At 47.1% G+C, this 20,096-nt stretch overlaps 1 protein-coding gene across 2 annotated transcripts in view; it reads left to right on the top strand.

Annotated features, from left to right (window-relative positions):
* EEF1D (eukaryotic translation elongation factor 1 delta) overlaps positions 1 to 20,096 on the top strand; it is a 200,331-nt gene that overhangs the window by 149,125 nt on the left and 31,110 nt on the right. For both annotated transcript variants that reach the window (XM_029592196.1, XM_029592195.1), the window contains one exon: positions 19,012 to 19,099. In XM_029592196.1, the coding sequence (XP_029448056.1) occupies positions 19,012 to 19,099 (88 nt within the window). The remainder of the gene's footprint in view (positions 1 to 19,011; positions 19,100 to 20,096) is intronic.

The following is a 20,096-nucleotide window of genomic DNA, read 5'->3' as shown; positions in this document are numbered from 1 at the left end:
ATATGAGGGATTTGAAACATTGGCAAAGGTCACTGCAAATGCCATCGCAGCACGCCACATGGCCTGGCTTATGTCAAGTGTGATAAGAGATGACGTCCGTGAGAAGTTAACAGATCTCCCATGTCATCCAGACAACCTCTTCGATGACAGGCTAGCGGAGACTGTAGCTAAATTAAAAGCGCAAAAAGTAACAGTCCTGTCATTAACCGGCCCACCAGAAGGTCCTAGATGTCGTTTATCGTCTTTCAAGAAAACAAACTACCCTCGTCGAACCTACAGACCCTACTCATCATATCGACCACTGCCTTGCCAACCCAGCCGTCAAAACTATATCAGCAACACGGGCCACGCCAACGCCCTCGAGCTCCACAGTAACACAAATGTTCAATGTATTAGACAAAGGAAACGCCAGATTTCCTGCAGTTTTTGGTTGAATGTAAACCAATGTGATATGTAAAATCGAACACCGGTATAGAAAAGCAAATAAATAAATAAACCATAGAAACTCATCCCACCAAAAACCAACAAGGTTTTTAAGAATAGCATTACCACAGCTACCGAATCACACCGTGGGTGGCAGACTATCACGATTCCTACCAGCCTGGAGCACAGTTACATCTGACCTTCGGGTCCCCAATATAATAGAGAAGGGTTATTCCCTAAACTTCCAAACCTGCCCTCCCCTCCCACAACTGGTTATCCAAAAACATCACCTATTCCAACAAATGTATCCAAGAATTACCATTACCACAAATCCAGCAAGGATTTTATTCCAAATATTTCCTCATTCCCAAGAAATCTGGAGAGCTACACCCCATCCTAGACCTACGATCTTTCAACAAATACCTGCAAAAGGAGAAATTCAAGATGACATCCCTAAAATCCATCTTGCCCTGCTTACAACCCAGAGATTGGATGTGCTCACTAAATCTGAAAGATACCGATGCACCCCAAATCTTGGTGATATCTCTGCTTCACCATGAACGAGAGACACTTCCAGTACAAAGTATTACTGTTTGGACTCTCCTCCACCCCGAGGGTCTTCACGAAATGCCTAGCAGTAGCAGTGGTGTTACTTCGTTGACAGGGAGTACAGATTTTTCCTTACCTGGACGATTGGCTACTAGTAGCCCCCACACAGTCAACCCTGCGAAGCAATCTATTCCGCACAATATCTTGCCTAAACTATCTGGGCCTCCTAATCAACTATGAGAAATCTAACCTGCAACCTACTCAGTGCCTACAATTCATCGGCGCACATATCGACACCATTCGAGACAAAGCTTTCCTGCCAGAACCTCAAGCGATTACTCTAACAATTGCCCATCAACTTCTGGGCAGTACAGTTTCCCCAGACTGTCAAATCCTCACCATCCTGGGCCACATGGTGGCAGCCATCTATGTAATTCCACACAAGTGTCTTCATATGCGTCGTTTACCATGGGACCAATTTCGTAGCCCCCTCTCCCTGAAGGTTGCCCTAATAACCAATTTGAAGCAAGATCTACGCCCCTCTCGTCGTCAGACAATACTCACCACAGATGCATGTCCCTCAGGTTGGGGAGCCCATCTCCATACTTACAAACTCAGGGACGATGGTCCAACCAAGAATGAACCCAACACGTAAATCTTCTAGAGCTCCAGGCCATTCAACACTCCCTCCGAACCTTAGAGTACAGTCTCCAAAACCAGATTGTCATGGTCCATGTGGGCAGTCAGGTAACTATGTTCTACATAAACAAAGAAGAAGGGGTCAGGTTCATGGAACATTTGCCAAGAAGCTGTAAGAATCCTGGAATGGGCACACAGCAGAAGAATCTCCCTACAAGCCACATCTGCCCGGAATCAACAACTCCAGAGCAGACAAGCTAAGCAGGATTTTCCACCCCCACGAATGGGAACTCCAGCAGGAGGTAGCCAATTGAATTTTCTCCACTTGAGGTCATCCCTGGATCGACCTCTTCACAACAGGAAGGTCAAACTATTTTGCTCAGTATACCCCGGCTGGCACAGGACACGTTCCTCATAGATTGGTCCCAAGACCTGCTCTACGTGTTCCCTCCAAAACCTCTCATCTCTCGCACAGTCCAGCAATGCATCAGACAATGCAGATTTGATTCTCATTGCCCCACCATGGGTACATCAACCCTGGTACAGCTACCTAATTCAATTGTCCATATACCAACCAATCCCCCTAGGCAGCAGCCCTCAACTGCTTACCCAGGAATGGGGATCTCTACTACACCCACTTCTTTCATCCCTCAATCTCACTGCCTGGAGGTTGAAAGGCTCTTATTCCAAAGCCTAAACATCCCTCCTCATCTCCAGGAAATTCTACTTTCCTCAAACTATCAACTAGACTCAATTATCAACTAAAGTGGTCACGTTACGCATCCTGGTATACAGCTGAGGGAGCAGATCCACTCACCCGTCCACCAGAGTGCCTACTAAATTATCTCCATCTAGGGAAGGTCTAGCTACTGCTTCACTTCGAGTACACCTCAGCACCATAGTGGCTTACCACATGCCTCTCAATGGAGAACCTATTTCTTGTCATGCATTGGTCTCCAGGTTCATGAAAGGTGTCCTACATAGCCCCCGACTAGGAAACCTGAAGTACTGTGGGATGTAAAAATAGTGTTGGAACAACTCATGCTACCACCCTTCGAGCCATTAGAAACTTGTCATCCCAGGTACCTTTCCTGGAAGGTACTCTTCTTGGTTGCCCTGACCCTCTGCAAGATGCATCAGTGAATTTCAAGCCTTAGTTCACCACCCATCCTACCTTCAGTTTTACCACAACAGTTATACTGCATACACATCCTAACTTCCTACCATAGGTGGTTTCTGCATTCCACTTAAACCAAACCATAAGCCTTCCTACTTTCTTCCTATTATAAACCGTACACATTCTGCTCATAGACCCTCTCAACTCTTTTTATCCTTTAACCCGAATGCACCAGGGCTTATCATATCCAACACTTTTTTCCTGGATCTCCAACAGCATTCAATTCTGTTATCAAAAACGTTCAGAGATGCTACCTGCTTCACCCAGGGCGCATCAGGTTTGTGTGATGGCTGCTTCAATTGCCCACCTCCACGAAGCGCCTATCTTGGACATTTTATAAAGCAGCCACATGGTCCTCACTGCATACCTTCACATCCCACTATTGTTTGGACAAACAGACCGCGGATGATGCATACATGGGATGGACTATCCTCAAGAAAAGCACCTCTGCATCTCATCACAACAACCATTGAGAACTGTCCGCCTATGTTCCTTACCGTATTGAGCGCATGACTTTCAGTGCAACATATAAACAAAGAATGCTCAATACTGCAGCTGGGGACTCCCAGACAACATGGCTAATTCATGCTGCTTATCTACGGGAAAAGAGCAAGTTTGCTTATCGTAAACTGTGTTTTCCGTAGATAACAGACGAATTAGCCATGCTGACCCGCCTGCCTCCCCGGACAGTTCTGTTACATCTCATCTTGCTTTGAATAAGGACTGAGGAGACTTGGGGAAATGCGGGAAGATACAAGGAGGATCACCACACAAAAAAGACTTTGTGCCAGTAGGTGGCGGAGCTCTCAAAGATCACCAGAGGACGTACCCAGACAGCATGGCTAATTCATCTATGTACGGAAAACACTGTTTACAGTAAGCAAACTTGCTCTTTGAAACAGAATAATAAAGGTCTGAACTGCCAGAATAAAATATAGAAGTTGCCCAGAGGTTTGCATATTTATTTGCATACTTGCAGTGGGTTCTTTACTGCAGTCTCAGTAACTTCCCATGACGACTTCTGCAGGCCAGCCAAGTCCTTTTCCCTGGTACATGAATCCTATCTCTTGTTTAGCAATCAGATACTCTATTAGCTAAATTTAAGTGCTGTATTCTTATCAGGTTTCAGCTCCATTTGGGGGGGGGGGGGGGGGGTGAAGAGCTACACTGAAGTTTCTGAAGGCCTGGGTGTAGCACTCAGGTATCGCTAAGTTTAGTGCTCAGCTTCTATTTCACTTCATGGCTTCCTTCCCAGTGTTTCATCCTCTGTGGAATGTTTATTTGGTCCATGTTTTCCAACAGATATGTTAAAGTATACATAGTACTTTAATCTGGCTGAATGAAGCAGGAAAGGGGTTCAGTGGAAGATTCATGTTTATGAAGCTCTGTTTATAGTTAAACTGATCTCAGCCCACACTGACACACAACAACAATAGTTCTAAAAATGAAGTATGTTTTAAAAATTTTTTAAATAGTGTAGCAGACTGTGTTTGTTATCTGGGGCAGTGTATACTTCAATGTATTTAAAATCTCACAGAATTGCATAAAGCTGGCATGTAAAAATAAAGCAATCCTTGAGATTTGTCAAAAGGCCTCATCACAGGACTGCCTGGCATGTTCCTCTGAGGAGGTGATCTCTGCACTGACCTGTGCATGTTAGTTTGCCTTTTCCCTCACCTAGGGGTAAGGGGAATTGGGCCGTTGAGCAGCCCCCGGTGGGCTAGGCCCTGCTTTAGGAACACTGCACTCTGTCTCATCGGTGCCATCTTGTGCACATTTCTGTGAGCATGGTATGGCCCTGTGTAGGATGTCGGTACACGTAGTGCGTCTGCTCTGCACACGTGCTGTGCACACAATGTCGTAAGCGCATACAGGAAAAGCTGAGCGCACAGTGAGCATGCACCTCTCTGTGCCCTGTCTAGGCACTCTAAATTTGTGAGCATATAATTGTTTAAGCACGAGCCGATTGGAATGCACAGCTACCACCACCAATGGCGCCTGCAACAAAGAAACCTAAGCACCTTGCTCTCTGCGCTGCTTGTGTTAGGGCTTCACAGTCAGACCTTAATTCCAACCTGTTAGCACTGTGAGGAAGCCCAAGGAGAGTTGGCTTCCTTGGACTTTGCTAAGCCTGGCTCCTCCATTCAGATGATGGGTTAGCCACAGCTTTAACAGGAAGTACCCCCAGGACTGGGTCATCTGTGGGAGAGGGAAATTCAGTGGCACCTACCCCAGTACCTCCTGGGCTAGGCATGGACCTGGCTGCCTTCTCTTAGATGGAATTTTTCCAGGGTCTTTCAAGTCTTTGTACAGGTGCAGTCTGCTATCTCACTTACCCCTATCTGGACAGAGCCTCAGCCGGTAAGCCTTCCCTCTCCCAGACTTCGAGACATGCCTTGCCAAGAGTATCCTTGGCAGGGACCCGGATGATACAGATTCTTTGAAAGATGTGGAAATCCCCCCCTAGTTGAGAACTATATCTGACCATGTTACGGTTTTTCCATAGAGATAAATTACCGGCCCTGGTTTCCCAGACCCTGAAGATACTGTGAGTTCCTAGGGTGGACTCTGACAGAACCAAAGAACCCCCATTCTGATTTCTCTATGGAAAGTCTCCTACTACTTTCCAGTACTGAAAGCCATCCTGGAGTTGATTGAACTGGAATAGGATGCCCCAGAAGCAAGTTTTAAAGGGGGACGTCTCTAAGTGAACAACTATCCCAGTGGAAGGAAGAGCGGCCTTAAAGAATGCGCATGATAGCCGGATGGAGTCCATCCTTAAACAGGCCTTTGCTTTAGCAATGATCTTACAGATTGCATCTTGTGCCCTGGTAGCTCGTTCTTGTCTACTCCTCTTTCAGGAGGTGGATGACTTGGGGGAGAATTCCAGAGCAGTTCCTGCCACCACCTTTTTTAGCTGACATGGGCTCTGATGTAGTCTGTATTTCTGCCAGAGGAGTGGCCTCTGGTGGCCAAAAGACAGCTATGGCTGTGCAATTAGTTGGCAGATGCAACTTCCAAGACAAATCTTACAAAGATGCCCTTTAAAGGATCACTCCTTTTTTGGAAGCGAATTGGAAAAGCTGGCCAGGATGGTAATCCTCATAGATAATGACCTCAGATGGAGCCTGGCATGGAAAACTTGCCCAACATGCACTATCCGTGCGTCTCCACAGGGTCCCCCTTCAGTCTTTTTTATTTCCACAGTGTTAGTTGTCTCATGGTTTTGGAACTCTGCTTATCAGTTTTTTTTCTTATTCAGCATTTCTTGTTTTTTCAGCGTCAAGTTCCCTTTCTACGATCAGTGTCCCTTGGCAGCATGGAAGGTTTTCTCTTTTTTTGCCTCCTTGCGGTTTATTCCCGATGTGTCGCTTCTCAGTGACCGCCAGCCATTGACCGCTCGCTGGTTATTTTTCATGATGTCCAATTTTCGGTGATGCCCCCAGTGCCCATGGACTATGTCTATTACTTATCTGCATGAGGCTTGCATCCTTTGCCTGGGAGCATCGCATGATGTCCGTGGGTGTCAGCTGTGTGATCAGATGACTCCCCAAAGGCTGTCGTGCTTGACTGGACAAAATGGAAAAGCTTTTTGTTCTAAAAGTCCACTCCATCCACGCCAGCATCGGGGATGTAAACATCTGGGGGCTGAGTGGAGCCCTTAGAATTCTTCGTCCATCTCTATACCCCCAGCAGGATTGTCTCGAGAGAGGAGCTGGTGATAGGCCTTCTCTGTCACCAACTCTCTCAAAAGCATCGTGATCTTCAGCGTCCTTAGCGCTGGGGAAGGACTGGGCCGAGCATTGAGGGAAATCCTGAAAGCACTGTCCCCGTTCGCTGTCGGCGCATAGCTCCAGATCCAGTGCAGCATCAGCAGCTGCTGTGCCGCCACCAAAACGACCCCATGGTACAGAGCACTCTGGTGACTTCCTTTGAGGCCTTTGCCTCCAGATGAGAGATGCAGGTCTTCACCAGAGGACCTCTCCTTTGCAGGATTCGTCCAGGCCATGGTCAAAGCCATTCCCTTCCAACTCCTCACATAGGGTGTTCGACACAAGATGCTGGAAGTTCTCCAGTTTGATGTGCCAAAGGAGGTGGTGGCTGTCCTAGTCCATGAGATCTTCAAGGAACTTCTGAGGATTTGGGAATATCCGGTGTCAGTTCCTCCTGTCATTAGGAAGGTGGATGCAATCTATTTGGTTCAACAGGAGTTGGTTTGAGAGGCGCCACCTCCCTCACGAATCTATGGTGATGGTGGAGTCCGCTCTCAAAAAAAATCCAAGCTCTCCTGCACCCATGCCTCCACCCCTTCAGGCCGAGATCACAGGGAACTGGATGACCTCGGTAGGAAGGCGTTTCAGGGCGTTATGCTTATCGCTCGCATCGTCTCCTACCAGTTGTTTGACCCAATACAATTAGAACCTGTGGAAATAGGACCAGGAACTGGTGAAGTGCCTGCTGCAGCAGCAATGGAGGATTTCTTTGCTGTGGTACAACAGGGTCTGGAGGCAGGAAAACATGAGGTGAGATCCACCTACGATGTTTTTGAAACAGCGGCTGCAGTGAGTATTAGCGCCCATAAGATGGCCTGGCTCTGGGCTTCAGACATTCATCTGGAGGTCCAGGAGAAGGTAGCTGATCTGCCCTGTACAGGAGAGAATCTCTTCGTGGTCAAGGTCAGGGATGCGATAACCCATTTGAAAGATCATCATGAGACCCTTCAAAAGCTATCGTCTAGCGCTTCCGATCTGCCATCCTCCGTCAGGAAGGTCTCTCAAAGCTCAAGAAAATCCTTCTATCGGCAAAGGAAGTATTACGCTCTCACCTCCTAGACTTGGACCCTCTGAGCTGGTTCCAGTGGTCATTCATCACAGCCAGATACCCTGCAGACCCCAGCCACAGGGTTTTGACTGAAGGCGAGACAGCTTGAATCAGTCCACCATACTACTGGCAGCATGCAGCCCTGTAGGAGACAAGTCTGCTACACTTTGCTCACTGCTTGCCGCTGTTTGCCAGGGGTACCAACTGAATTTCAGGGACGTCCCTGCAGACTTCCCCCCCCCCCCCCCCCATGTCCATCGTGGGGTTAGTCTGCTCCACCGGAAATACTTCTGACAGAGCTCTTCACCCTTCTAATATAGCAGGAGCGGTGGAACCCGTTCCAACAGGGCCAAGGGTTCTACTTGAGATATTTCCTGATACCAGAGAGCGGGGAGATTGCACCCCATTCTCTACCTCAGAGCCTTGAACAAATTCCTTCAGAGGGGAAACGTTCTAACTGGTCTCTCTGGGAGTCCTGATCCTGCTCCTCAGAAGAGGAGACTGGCTCTGCTCCCTTGATCTCAGAAGTGCCTATGCCCACATTGCGATCTTCCCAAACCATATGAAGTATCTTCGCTTTGTGGTGGGGCAGGCTCATTACCAATATCGAGTACTGCAGTTTGGTTTGGCCTCAGCCCCTCAGGTCTTCAAGTGTCTGGCAGCAGTGGTGGTGCACTTCAGACATCAAGGGCTACATGTGTTCCCCTACTTGGATGACTGACTGAGTGCTTCTCAGCAGGGAGTGCTGTGCACTCTGAATCTGACCATGCGAGTGCTGCGATCTCTGGGGTTTGGCATCAATTACCCAAAGTTGCACCTCTGCCCGTCTCTTCGTCTGGCTGGACTTAATATGAGCCAGACTGGACATGAGTCAGGCCAAAGCGTTTATGCCCCGCATTCGGGTTCCTGCTTGCCTGCTGCTTTGTCTGTTGGTTATATACACCCCAGGAGAAAGTAATCATTTAAACTATTCCAATTAAATATTTATTAATGAACATATCTCCAAATCCCTACAATACATAAAATCCTATCTAAACATATTAAAAACATCACACTCGCCACCCTCATTCATACACAAAAATACACTATCACAAAAATGATATTTAAAGAATGTTTAGACTTGTGAATATTTCTCATTATTTCTCAAATTATCATTCAGTCTTCTTTTTCATATAGTGCAAATTCAACATTAACTCCAAATATCTCAAAATATTTCCCCTCAAATGAAGAATCTTCTGTTATCCTCATTCTTATAAGAGATCCTTCTTAATATCCTTTGACAAAGAATTATTTCGCCCTCTCCTAAACGGGCTTCCTCAGGGAAAATGTATGTCAGCTATTTTCCACATGAGCTCTTACTTTTCCCTGAGATTGTAAAAATGATTGCGCATCCGCTCACCCATTTTCACATAAATACTTTGTTCTTACAACCCGATCGCTTACAATTCAATCCGGAGTCCCATGTATGGATTTTCTGAACTCTTTTCACTTCAGTCTTGTCCATTCACCTTAATATCATATCCCCTTAACGCCGGAAGTGACTGCGATCACGTCTACTATGCCACGTAACGTCCCAAAACACATCATCGATATACCTTCTCCAAAAAAAAATCACATTTTTAAATAATGTATTATAAACTGATCTGTCTTCAAATCGGGCAATATACAGACAAGCCACCATAGGTGCCATGGAAGACCCCATGGGAATCCCTTTAATCTGTAAAAATCGTGATTTATAAGTAAAGAAATTTCAAGTCCGTGATTTCAGCAATCTTTAATATGAATTCACATCTCTTCTGGAGTATATCCATGTTACTTCGTCTGTTGGGCCACATGGCTGCTTCTGTTCATGTCACTCCGTTAGCCCGCCTTTGCATGTGCAAGGCGCAATGGACATTATGGTCGCAATGGCAGCAGGCATCCTAGGACCTCAAGGCACGTGTCTTCATCATGCCACCTCTGCAGGTCTCCCTGTCCTGGTGCGAGAACCTCTCCGATCTGGAACAGGGGATCCCTTTTCAGGCTGCCCCACTTCAGGTAGTTCTTAACCACTGATGCCTCCACCCACGAGTAGAGGACACATGTGGACAACCTCCACACGCAAGGTCTGTGGATAGCTCAGGAATCTCTATGCCAGATAAACTTCCTGGAGCTTCAGGCGATTTATTATGCTGTTTGGGTGTTTCGAGACTGCTTGTCTCACAAAGCAGTCCTTATTCAGACAGACAATCAGGTAGCAATATGGTACATAAACAAGCAGAGGGGAATGAGGTTGTTCCTCCACTGTCAACAGGCGGTGCAGATTTGGTCCTGGGCTCTGGCGCAGGGAATGTCCCTGCGAGTGGTGTATCTAGTTGGATCACTGAATGTGGTGGTGGACTGCCTGAGCCGTGGGTTTCAGCTGCACTATGATCCCTGGATCTGGCAGTGACAGCCTGGAATTTCAACCACTGGGGAACTCCTGATGTGGAACTCTTTGTCTCCCCATGCAACTGCAATTTCTGTTCCCTGTTCAGAACAGATGGGCTTCCAGTGATGGAACACCTTTGCCAATCATTGGGGCACAGGTCTCCTGTACGCGTATCCTCCTCTTCTGCTAATCAGGAGGTCTCTTGAAGCTCCAGCGGGACCAGGGGACCATGATCCTTGTGGCCCCAAACTGGCCCAGGCAAGTCCTGGTTCGCACTACTCCGACCTGTCGATCAGAGATCCAATTAGTCTGGGGACTGCACCCAACCTAATAATGCAGGATTGAGGCAGGCTGCACCATCCAAACCTCCAAGCATTAGCCTTTATGGCCTGGAGGTTGAGCACCTAGTCCTTCAGACCCTGGACCTGTCTGACGACGTGTCTCCAGGTGCTGGTTGCTTCCAGGAAGCCTTCCACAGGGAAGTCTTACCAATTGAAGTAGAGAAGGTTTTCCATCTTGTGTGAGACACACGGCTTAGATACATTCACCTGCCCCATTCTGAGGTTCTTGGACTACTTGTGGCATCTCTCTGAGGCTGGGCCTAAAACCACCTAGGTCAGGGTCTATCTAAGTGCTGTCTGTGCATACTATCAAGGTGTCTCCGTTCAACGCATAGTAGGTTGCTTTATTTATTTAAATTCTTTTAATATACCGATGCTCAAGACTAGGTCTTATCGTACCGGTTTACAATGGAACTAGGGGAAACCAATTAACAACAATATAGAAGGTAAAGTTACATTGAACAGGGAGCATAAACATGGGCATTGGAAGAAAGAGATTTCAAACTAATACAACTGGAGAGAACTAAAATAGTAGCGAGACATATGAAGATTAACTTAAGGTTGCTGAAATTCGGTTGGAGATTTATCTTAGGCAGAGGTTAGCATGACCTTTCCAGAGGTAGGAAGAGCAGGGGAGGTAACGGGGGGGGGGGGGGGGGGAATAGGGAAAGGGTAGGTAGGTGAGAGAGTCAATATAGGTTGAAAGGGGCTTCTTCAGCTGTATGCTTGGGCGAACAGCCAGGTTTTCAGCTTCTTTCTGAAGGATAGATGGCATTGTTCCTGGCCAGGGGGAAGAGAATTCCAATGGAGCGGACCCGCTGTCGAGAGTGCTCGTTTATGAATGGGGTTGTGGACCAATGATTTGCTTGGGGGAACCTGGAGAGAACCTTTGTATGCTGATCTGATCGGCATTGTGGAGGCATGAAGTTCTAGAGGGTTGGAGAGTTGGAGGGAGGATTGTTGGTAGACCGATTTGTGAATAATAGTAAGAGTCTTGAAGAGTATTCTATAGTGGATGGGAAGCCAGTGTAGGATTTTTAGGACTGGAGTGATGTGATCCTTACGACGTGAGTTTGTAAGAATCCTGACTGCTGCATTTATATGGGACCTGCTTCAATTGAAGCCCCCCTCTGGCCTCCTCTTTGTCCTGGGACCTCAATGTTGTGTTGGTGCGGCTCATGCAACATCCTTTTTGTTCCTATGATTTCCTGGTGGCGATTACTTCAGCTCGCAGGGTTAGTGAACTTCAGGTCTTGGTTACATACACCTGCCCTACACAAAATAATTTTGACCGGGTGGTCCTCCGTATGTATCCCAAATTCCTGTGTGGGGTGATGACCGATTTCCACCTCAATCAGTCCATTGTTCTGCCCACCTTCTTCCCGAGGCCCCATTCACACCAGGACGAACGGGCTCTACACACGTTGGATTGCAAGAGGGCATAGCCTTCTATTTAGAATGCGCAGCAGGCCACATGCAATCTACTCAGCTCTTCATCTCTTTCAATGAGTAGGTTGGGAGTTATGGTGGGCAAACACTCTGTCCAATTGGCAAGCAAATGCTATCTCCTTCTGCTGTGCTCAAGTGGCCTTCGGCTGGGAGGCTGGGTCAAAGTTCACTCTGAGGGTATGGCGGCGTTGGTGGCCCACTTACATGCGGTTCCTGTGGCTAAATCTGCAGGGCTGTGACGTGAAGTTCTCTCCACTACTGCTTGGACAAGGATAGACTGCAAGAGTAGCTTCAGCCATCTGTCCTTTGCAACCTCTTCCAGGCTTAAACCCAATTCTTCCTACCTGAGGCCCTTAGTTTGGGACCAGGCTGTCCCCTGGTCATCACAACCACACCACAGTTTTGCTGCCTGTTAGCACCTGTTTTTCCAGTGCAGATTGGTCATATATGGTTTTGGGAACAGCCTGTAGCTTAGTATTCACCCCTCTGTGAGGACTACCATCCTGCTTGTCCTAGGAGAAAGAGTTGCTTAACTGTAACAGGTGTTCTTCTAGGACGACAGGATGTTAGTCCTCAGGAAACCTGCCCACCTCCCTGTGGAGTTGGATTCCCCTTGTGTTTTTTTGTTCCTGATTCCATGTGACGAGACTGAAGGGAGACACCGCGAGGACATGCAGATAATGGCATGCTCAGTGTGCTACTCAGTTTCTAGAAACTTTGAAAAATGTTTTCTGTGCCGGGCTCCGTCTTGTCATCCTTCTGTGAGGACTAACATCCTGCTGTCATAGAACACCTGTTAGTTAAGCAACTCTGCTTTCCCGGGCTACCAAAAGATAAGAGAATGTAGTTACAGCACCGCTCGGCTATGAGGGGTCAATCCAGGGGCTCCCAACGCTTTCATCCATACAGAAACTAAACATTTCAGAGGTCTCAGCCCTTTGGGAAGTCTCAGTCCTTCCATAGTCAACTGCCCAAGAGGGGCAGGCTCAGGTTTAGGTTCGTCCCGAACTCCCCAATGAAAATTTGCCGACCTACCCTTGGAACGAGGAGATAGGGGGTCGACTCTCCCTCTTCTACTAGAGATGGATCGAGATCACTTCGGACAAATGGGTACTGGAAGTCATATGGGAAGGATATACACTGGAATTTCACAGCACTCCTCGGAACGTATTCGTGATGTCTCCTTGCCACTCCCAGCACAAGAAGCAGGCAGTGGAGACTACTCTTTTGAGGCTTCTCAGGATGAGGGCTATAATCCCAGTACCTGTGCCCCAGGAAAATACTGGGCATTATTCCATTTATTTCATCGTATCCAAAAAGGAAATTTCCTTTTGCCCAATCCTGGACCTGAGCTTCAACCGACATCTATAAGTGAATCATTTCTGTACAGTTGGGAGGGTTCTTAACCTCCCTGGATCTATCCGAGGCCTACCTACATATTCCAATCTGTCAAGAACACGGTTTCCTATGCTTTGCAGTACTGGGTTGTCATTAAGTTATGGGCTCTGCCCTTTGGCCTAGCCACCAACCACAGAACATTTTCTTAGATTATGGTAGTCGTAGCAGCAGCAGCATTGAGAAGAGGGAGTCCTGGTGCACCTGTACTTAAACAACTGGTTGATCTGGGTCAAGTCCATGGAAAAGATTCTCTGGGTGACCTCATTTCTTTGGGAAGCCAGTTGGGTCGTAAACCGGGACAAAAGCAGTCTCAAGCCCTCCCAATCCTTGGAATATCTGGGAGTACGGTTCAACACCAAGCAAGGCAAGGTCTTCCTTCCGACCATATGGATAAGGAAGTTGATGACCCAAGTGCGTCAGTTGATGGGCATGATACGTCCAACAGTGTGGAGCTATCTCCAAGTTCTCAGTTTGGCGGCAACCCTGGAGGTAGTGCCGTGGGTGAGGGCACAAATGCAACCACTTCAGCTCTCACTACTGTCACGTTGGAACCTGCAGTCTCAAGACTATTCAATTCACCTCCACTTACTAATGGGAGTATGCTCCCTGCTCCAGTGGTGGCTGGACTTTCAGGTCTGGGAAGACACAGTCTTTGCAAGAGCAGTGTTAACCAGACTGTGGTTAGCCTCCTTCCCTGATCGGGAGTAGCTTTTGTACATCCCATTGGTTCTGAGTACATTTGATAATTTTGTTTTCTTTAGTCTAGGCAGATGGACTTTGCTTCCCACCCACAGCTGCCCAAGAATGGTGCCAAGGATTTACCTGTGGAGTGGATATCTATTCCAAGAGATTACGGGTAAGCTCTCATCCAGTCCCTAGATAAGGGCACCTAGGGGTTCAGTGATTGAGTACAATTATAGTTACCCATTTTTAATCAAGTTTTTTCATTAGTATGTCCCCAGTGGCTTTTGAAGAGAATACTGAAGGGTTGAGGTCGGGAGTATCTAGAGTGACGTCAGCTTTGAAACGTGACTCAGTCTTCATCTGCTGGCAGGGGAGCACATATCCCATTGGTCCTGAGTCCATCTGTCTACACTGAATTATCAGGTAAGTACTTTGTCCATTAGCTCACGTCTTTTCGTTGTAGCTCAAGGTAAGTTACATGTAGGTATTTTCCCTGTCCCCAGAGGGCTCACAATCTAAGTTTTGTATCTGGGGCAATGGAGGGCAAAGTGACTTGCCCCAGTTCACAAGGAGTGGCAGGGGGATTTGAACCCTTGGTTCTCAGGCCACTGCTCTAACCCCTAGGCTAGTTCTCTACTCTGTTAATGTTAAAGCTGCATTCCTTGTTGGTTAAAGGACAATCATATTGAATGCACTTGTTCATATACCAAATGGTATTATACAAATTTTGGTGCATGATATAATCATTGGTCCACTTTTTTTTGGTCAAACTTTTTGTGTGCACTTAAAATTATATAAACAGTCTACATTAACCACACACAACACAGTACTGCATTTCAAGATGTATTTATCTCTGCATCAGGAAACACTCAAGGATAAATTTATAATGGAACATATGGTCAAAGAAAAATGTTGAAGATACCATTAGGTACAAGCTGATTTGTAATTGCTGCCAATGCTGGGTATTCATGTATGCTAGAGACTTGGCTATGTCGTTGAAGGTGGTCTCTCAGCTCTCTGCAAAAGCGTGGAAGGTTCCCCATCTTGCTGCTGGACTGCTGTTTGCATCTTCATATTGAGGTCCTAATTAATTTAGATTAATTAGGACCTCAATATGAAACAAAACAATATGAATACAAAACCTTCAAACAAAACCTTAAAACATGGTTGTTTGAACAAGCATTCACTCTATGAATCTCATCTAACCTAAAAATTCAGCTATCCCTATTATTCCTCACTGACTCCAAGTTCTTTTCCTCGCATTTTGTATTTACATTCTGCTATTCTGCTATTGTATTCAATGTGACATTGGTCTCGCTGCTGACAGTTAATTTGCTCCTGCGAATACATGGTTATTTATATTTTATTGTTTGATATTTAATGATGTATGCATATTATCTTTAAAACCCTTGTTTCTGTAAAGCCTGTTGCTGTTAAATGTTTTACTGTTTTTTAAACTGTTACATGTAAAGCCTGTTGCTAATTTATTGTTTCACTGTAAACCGAGGTGATGTATGTCTATACATACCGCGGTATAAAAGAATCTATAAATAAATAAATAGATTGCTATGAGTAGGGATGTATATATCAGTCCTTTAAATTTGTGATGTACTTAATATTAATTTGGCAATGACCTGCAAGGATACAATCTAAATTGATAAGAGCTAGGTCACTTCCTTGTTCTAGATAAATCCCTGATTGAGTTTTGATGTGGAAATAACTCCTATCCTTTTATATGGGATAAGACCTTATAAATCAGAGACTAAAAGAAATTACTTAGCTCCTTTTGGCCAGGTTTTAAAAGGCCTGCACATGTAAATACCGGGATTTATGTGCGTGGCTGGGCCTTGCGCACACTGGGCAAATTTTCAAAGGGGCCCGGCCACACGCATAAACCCCAATATGTGCACAAGCGCCAGGCTTCTTCAAAGGAGAGGGGCGGTACAGAGGCCAGGGAAGTGCACGCCAGCAGTTGGCCAGTGCGCATAAATTACTTCCGCTCCCGAGGAGCAGTAAGTAATAAAAATTAAGAAAACAAAATCAAAACAGGCAAGGTAGTTTTAGGGGGTGGGGAGGATAGGTAGGGGGTTAGGGAACTGGGGAAGGCCCGATTACATCACCAAGCGGAGTTTGCATAAATTCACCGCCCCGCCCCCCCTTGCGTGTGCCGCCCACATGGATTATAAAATCCAGCGTGCATGTGCGCGCAGCCACCCAATTTTATAACATGCGTACACATGTTTGTTTATTTTTATACAAGCCGTAAAGCCCGTTAAAACGGGCTACATCCCTCTGTCTCTCACCTCCCCCTCATTCTCTCTCCCCTCACTCTTCACCCCCCTCCCCCACTCCTCCCCACCCTCCCTCTCCTCTCACTCAGTCCCCCCTCTCCCTCACTCCCTCCCACTCAGTCCCCCCTCTCCCTCCCTCCCACTCACTCAGTCCCCCCTCTCCCTCCCTCCCACTCACTCAGTCCCCCTCTCCCTCCCTCCCACTCACTCAGCCCCCCTCCCCCTCCCTCCCACTCACTCAGTCCCCCTCTCCCTCCCTCCCACTCAGTCCCTCCCTTCACCCACCTCCATTTCCTCCCGGCGCCGTAAGCGCGACTTCCCGCAACCCTCACCCGGCTCCATTAACTCCTCCCGCTCCTGCCGGCAGATCTCGGGGGGGGGGGGGGGGGTCACTCCCGCGCGCGCGGCAGTGACCCCCCCGAGATCTGCCGGCAGATCTGGGGAGAAGTAGCGGCGCCGAGCGCGCGCGGTGCCGCTACTTCTCCTCCCGCTCCTGCCGGCAGATCTCGGGGGGGGGGGGGCGCGGGAGTGACCCCCCCCCCCCGAGATCTGCCGGCAGATCTGGGGAGGAGAAGTAGCGGTGCTACTTCTCCTCCCGCTCCTGCCGGTGCCGCTACTTCTCCTCCCCAGATCTGCCGGCAGATCTCGGGGGGGGGGGGGTGTCACTCCCGCGCCCCCCCCCCCCCCCCGAGATCTGCCGGCAGGAGCGGGAGGAGAAGTAGCACCGCTACTTCTCGAGGAGAAGTAGCGGTGCTACTTCTCCTCCCGCTCCTGCCGGCAGATCTCGGGGGGGGGGGGGGGGGGGCGCGGGAGTGACACCCCCCCCCGAGATCTGCCAGCAGATCTGGGGAGGAGAAGTAGCGGCACCGCGCGCGCGCGGCGCCGCTGCTTCTCCTCCCGCTCCTGCGGCCCCACCGCCATTTTTTTTTTCTGACCAACGTCCTTGCCCGCACATGCGCAGTAGAGCTGTGCTCTACTGCGCATTTGCGGGCCGTCGGTCACAGGCCATTTATAAGGTAGATATTGATGTTCAATTAGACATATCACACCAGTTTTCAGCATAATAGAGGGTACTATAAGAATTAGGCTTCTTATTTTACATTGTAACTTCGTAACAACTGTAACATAACTTGTGGGGGAAAAATAGGGAACGATATAAATTATGATAAGATTATAACAAGACATGTCCCATCGGTTTAAAGAGTAACAGGATTCTATAAGAATTTAGGCTTCTTATTTTACAAAGTAACAACAACTTGTGGAGGAAAAAAGGCAACTATATAGATTACAATAAGAGAGGATCAAGTTTGAACTGTATATCATTTGTTGAGTAGCGAATAGGATAGATTAGCTGTATAATACAGAATAATATAGTGGGACAGTTAATTGGGTGAGGGTTCTTCGGGAGATGTGGTCAGCGATTATAGTGTGAACTGAAAGAGGGTCAACTTTGATTTAACTATAAGACATTGAGTAACATAGGGATATTGATTTCAATGAATAATTGCAGGAGTAGCATAGTGTTAAATGCAGATAATCTACCCCTTAGTCTGTATTTGTTTTTTGTTTTGTTTAAATCAAGGCGTGCACATATGGACTGTTAGGCCACACCACTTTTTATGATATGAACTTTAACCTTTTTCCTGTTGGTGTAATTTTGCTTGCCCTGCTTCAGTTAACTCCCATCTCCTTCAAACAGTGTATATTGACATTTCATATACATAGAACGTCAGGGAATGTTTTAAACCTCCCATTAAACAATGGTCTTGCCCATTCTAGCTTTTATTATAAATATAGCTGGACTCCTGGGTAGATAGTCGAAGTACTTTGTTACCTATCCAGGTAGAGCCAATTAAACTCATAGCAAAAGCCAAACTGGATCAACTGACAATTTGTAGGAATTGAATGTAACCTGGACACAAATTAATGTAACAGTATACTTCCAAGATGAAATAGCTTTGGTGTCTGTCCAGTAAAACTGTGTGATATTCTGAGGGGTGGGCCTCAGTTCTCCAAGGTATTGGATGATGGTTTTATACTTTTCTCTTTCTCCGTCAACAGAAAATGCCTTCTTGTGGAATTGGGTACCTGTGGTTTCAGAAGGACCAGGACTAGTTGCCTAGTGGTTAGCATAATCTGGGAAGTAGGAACCAGGAGACTTGGGTTAAAATCCTGCTTCTACCACTGAAATTGCTTGTGACCTTGGGCCTGTCACTTTCTCAGGATCTCAAGGATTCATTGTTCCTGGATGGTTTTTTGGTTTAGGATGTGGTGTAAATGCGGAAATATTTTTAGCTATCTTATCCCATGTGTACAGAACACATGGGGAAGGTGAAGTCCCCAGCTGTATAGACTCTTCTGGCCTATGTTGTAAACCACCTCCAGAGCTTGGTAAAAGGCAGGTAACAGCTTATATTCTTGTCATATTTAAACAATCTTACAATTGGAGCCATAAAAAATATGAAAACCTCATCGTTTTTATTTTGAAGTTCTTGGGAAGAAGGGCCTTTCTTGCTATTGCCATGCTTTAACTGTACAGGTTTGCTTTAACACCTCTCTGGTTTGTGCTTATTTTAAGAAGTTTGTGATGTCAAGGTTGCACACTGAGGCCACTGGCTGAACTTTGGCACTGTGGATTATTAGAAAACAGAAATTAGGAAAAATACTCCCAAAACCTTTATAAATGACAACAGCATTGAAGTTGCTATTGTTAATCTCTTGATCTGCATATATATATAATTGTATCGTAAAGGTCATGTTCAAGTTAAGCTGATCTTATGAAGGGTTAGTGTGGAGATTTTTTCTCATCCTGCTCATATCTTATTACAGAGCACCGCACCTCCTGCTGGAGCTGATCACAGCGACCTCCTCACGAGAGTTGCCAATCTAGAGCTGGAGAACCAGAGTCTTTACAAAGGTGAGGATTCCTTTTTTGCATGCTGAATTAAGCATACAGGACTGCACATCAATTTCCCCTGGTTTGAGTACAGGGAGAGAGATTGTATTGTTTACTGGTTTGAAGAGAATCCATCTGGGGGGTTTTTGGTAGCTACTGTTCAGAGCTGCCCTATGAGTTTCCATAGTAAGGAAGGTAAGTTCTCACAGGACAAGCAGGATGGTTGTCCTCACAAATGGGTGACATCGAGGATGGAGCCCACCACGGAAAACTTCTGTCAAAGTTTAAACAGAACTTTGACTGGCCCCTACTGGGCATGCCCAGCAAGGCACCGACCCTGCAGCCAGCAGGGGTCTCCCTTCAGTCTTCTTTTTTCCGCGCAGCAGTTGCCACGCGGTGAAAGGAGCTCCCTTACCACGTTCCTGACAGGAATTCGGTACTTTTCTTTCCGAAGAAAATTTGCCCCTCAGGGGTCTCCCTTCGACAAATTTTTGTCACCTTCGCGGAAACCGGTAAGTTTTTTGCCTTTTTTCCTCGACTACCGTCGAATTTGGCCCTCGAGGCCTGTTGGCACTTACCGAGCCCGCGACTAAATTTGGCCTTAAGCCATGGCGACGGGGTTCCGTCGATGTCCGGATTATGTCAATCACAGACCCCCATAGGGTTTGTGTTTTGTGTTTGGGTAGTGAGCATGATGTCCTGACTTGCACCAAATGTGCCCTAATGACACCTAAGGGTCGCAAGGCCAGGATGGAGAAGATGGGGCTCCTCTTCCAAGCACCCACCCCAACGCCATCGATAGCATCGACGTCATCGGAACCGGCACCGTCGAAATTGCACCACCATCGTCAACCCTCCGGTGACCAGCCACCATCGATGACTTCTCGGCCGTCGACTCCTGTCCCCTCCCCGGATGGGCGAGGAGACCGGAAGGACAAGCATCGCCATCGATGGCACAAGTCTCGGCCTGTCGAGGATCCACAGTCATCGACCTCTGAACAGGCCGAACCACCGACTA

This window comes from Rhinatrema bivittatum, chromosome 2, assembly GCF_901001135.1.
Source record: "Rhinatrema bivittatum chromosome 2, aRhiBiv1.1, whole genome shotgun sequence".
NCBI lineage: Eukaryota > Metazoa > Chordata > Amphibia > Gymnophiona > Rhinatrematidae > Rhinatrema > Rhinatrema bivittatum.
The sequence above is the reverse complement of the archived record's forward strand: the minus strand, read 5'-3'. Positions and strand labels throughout refer to the sequence as shown.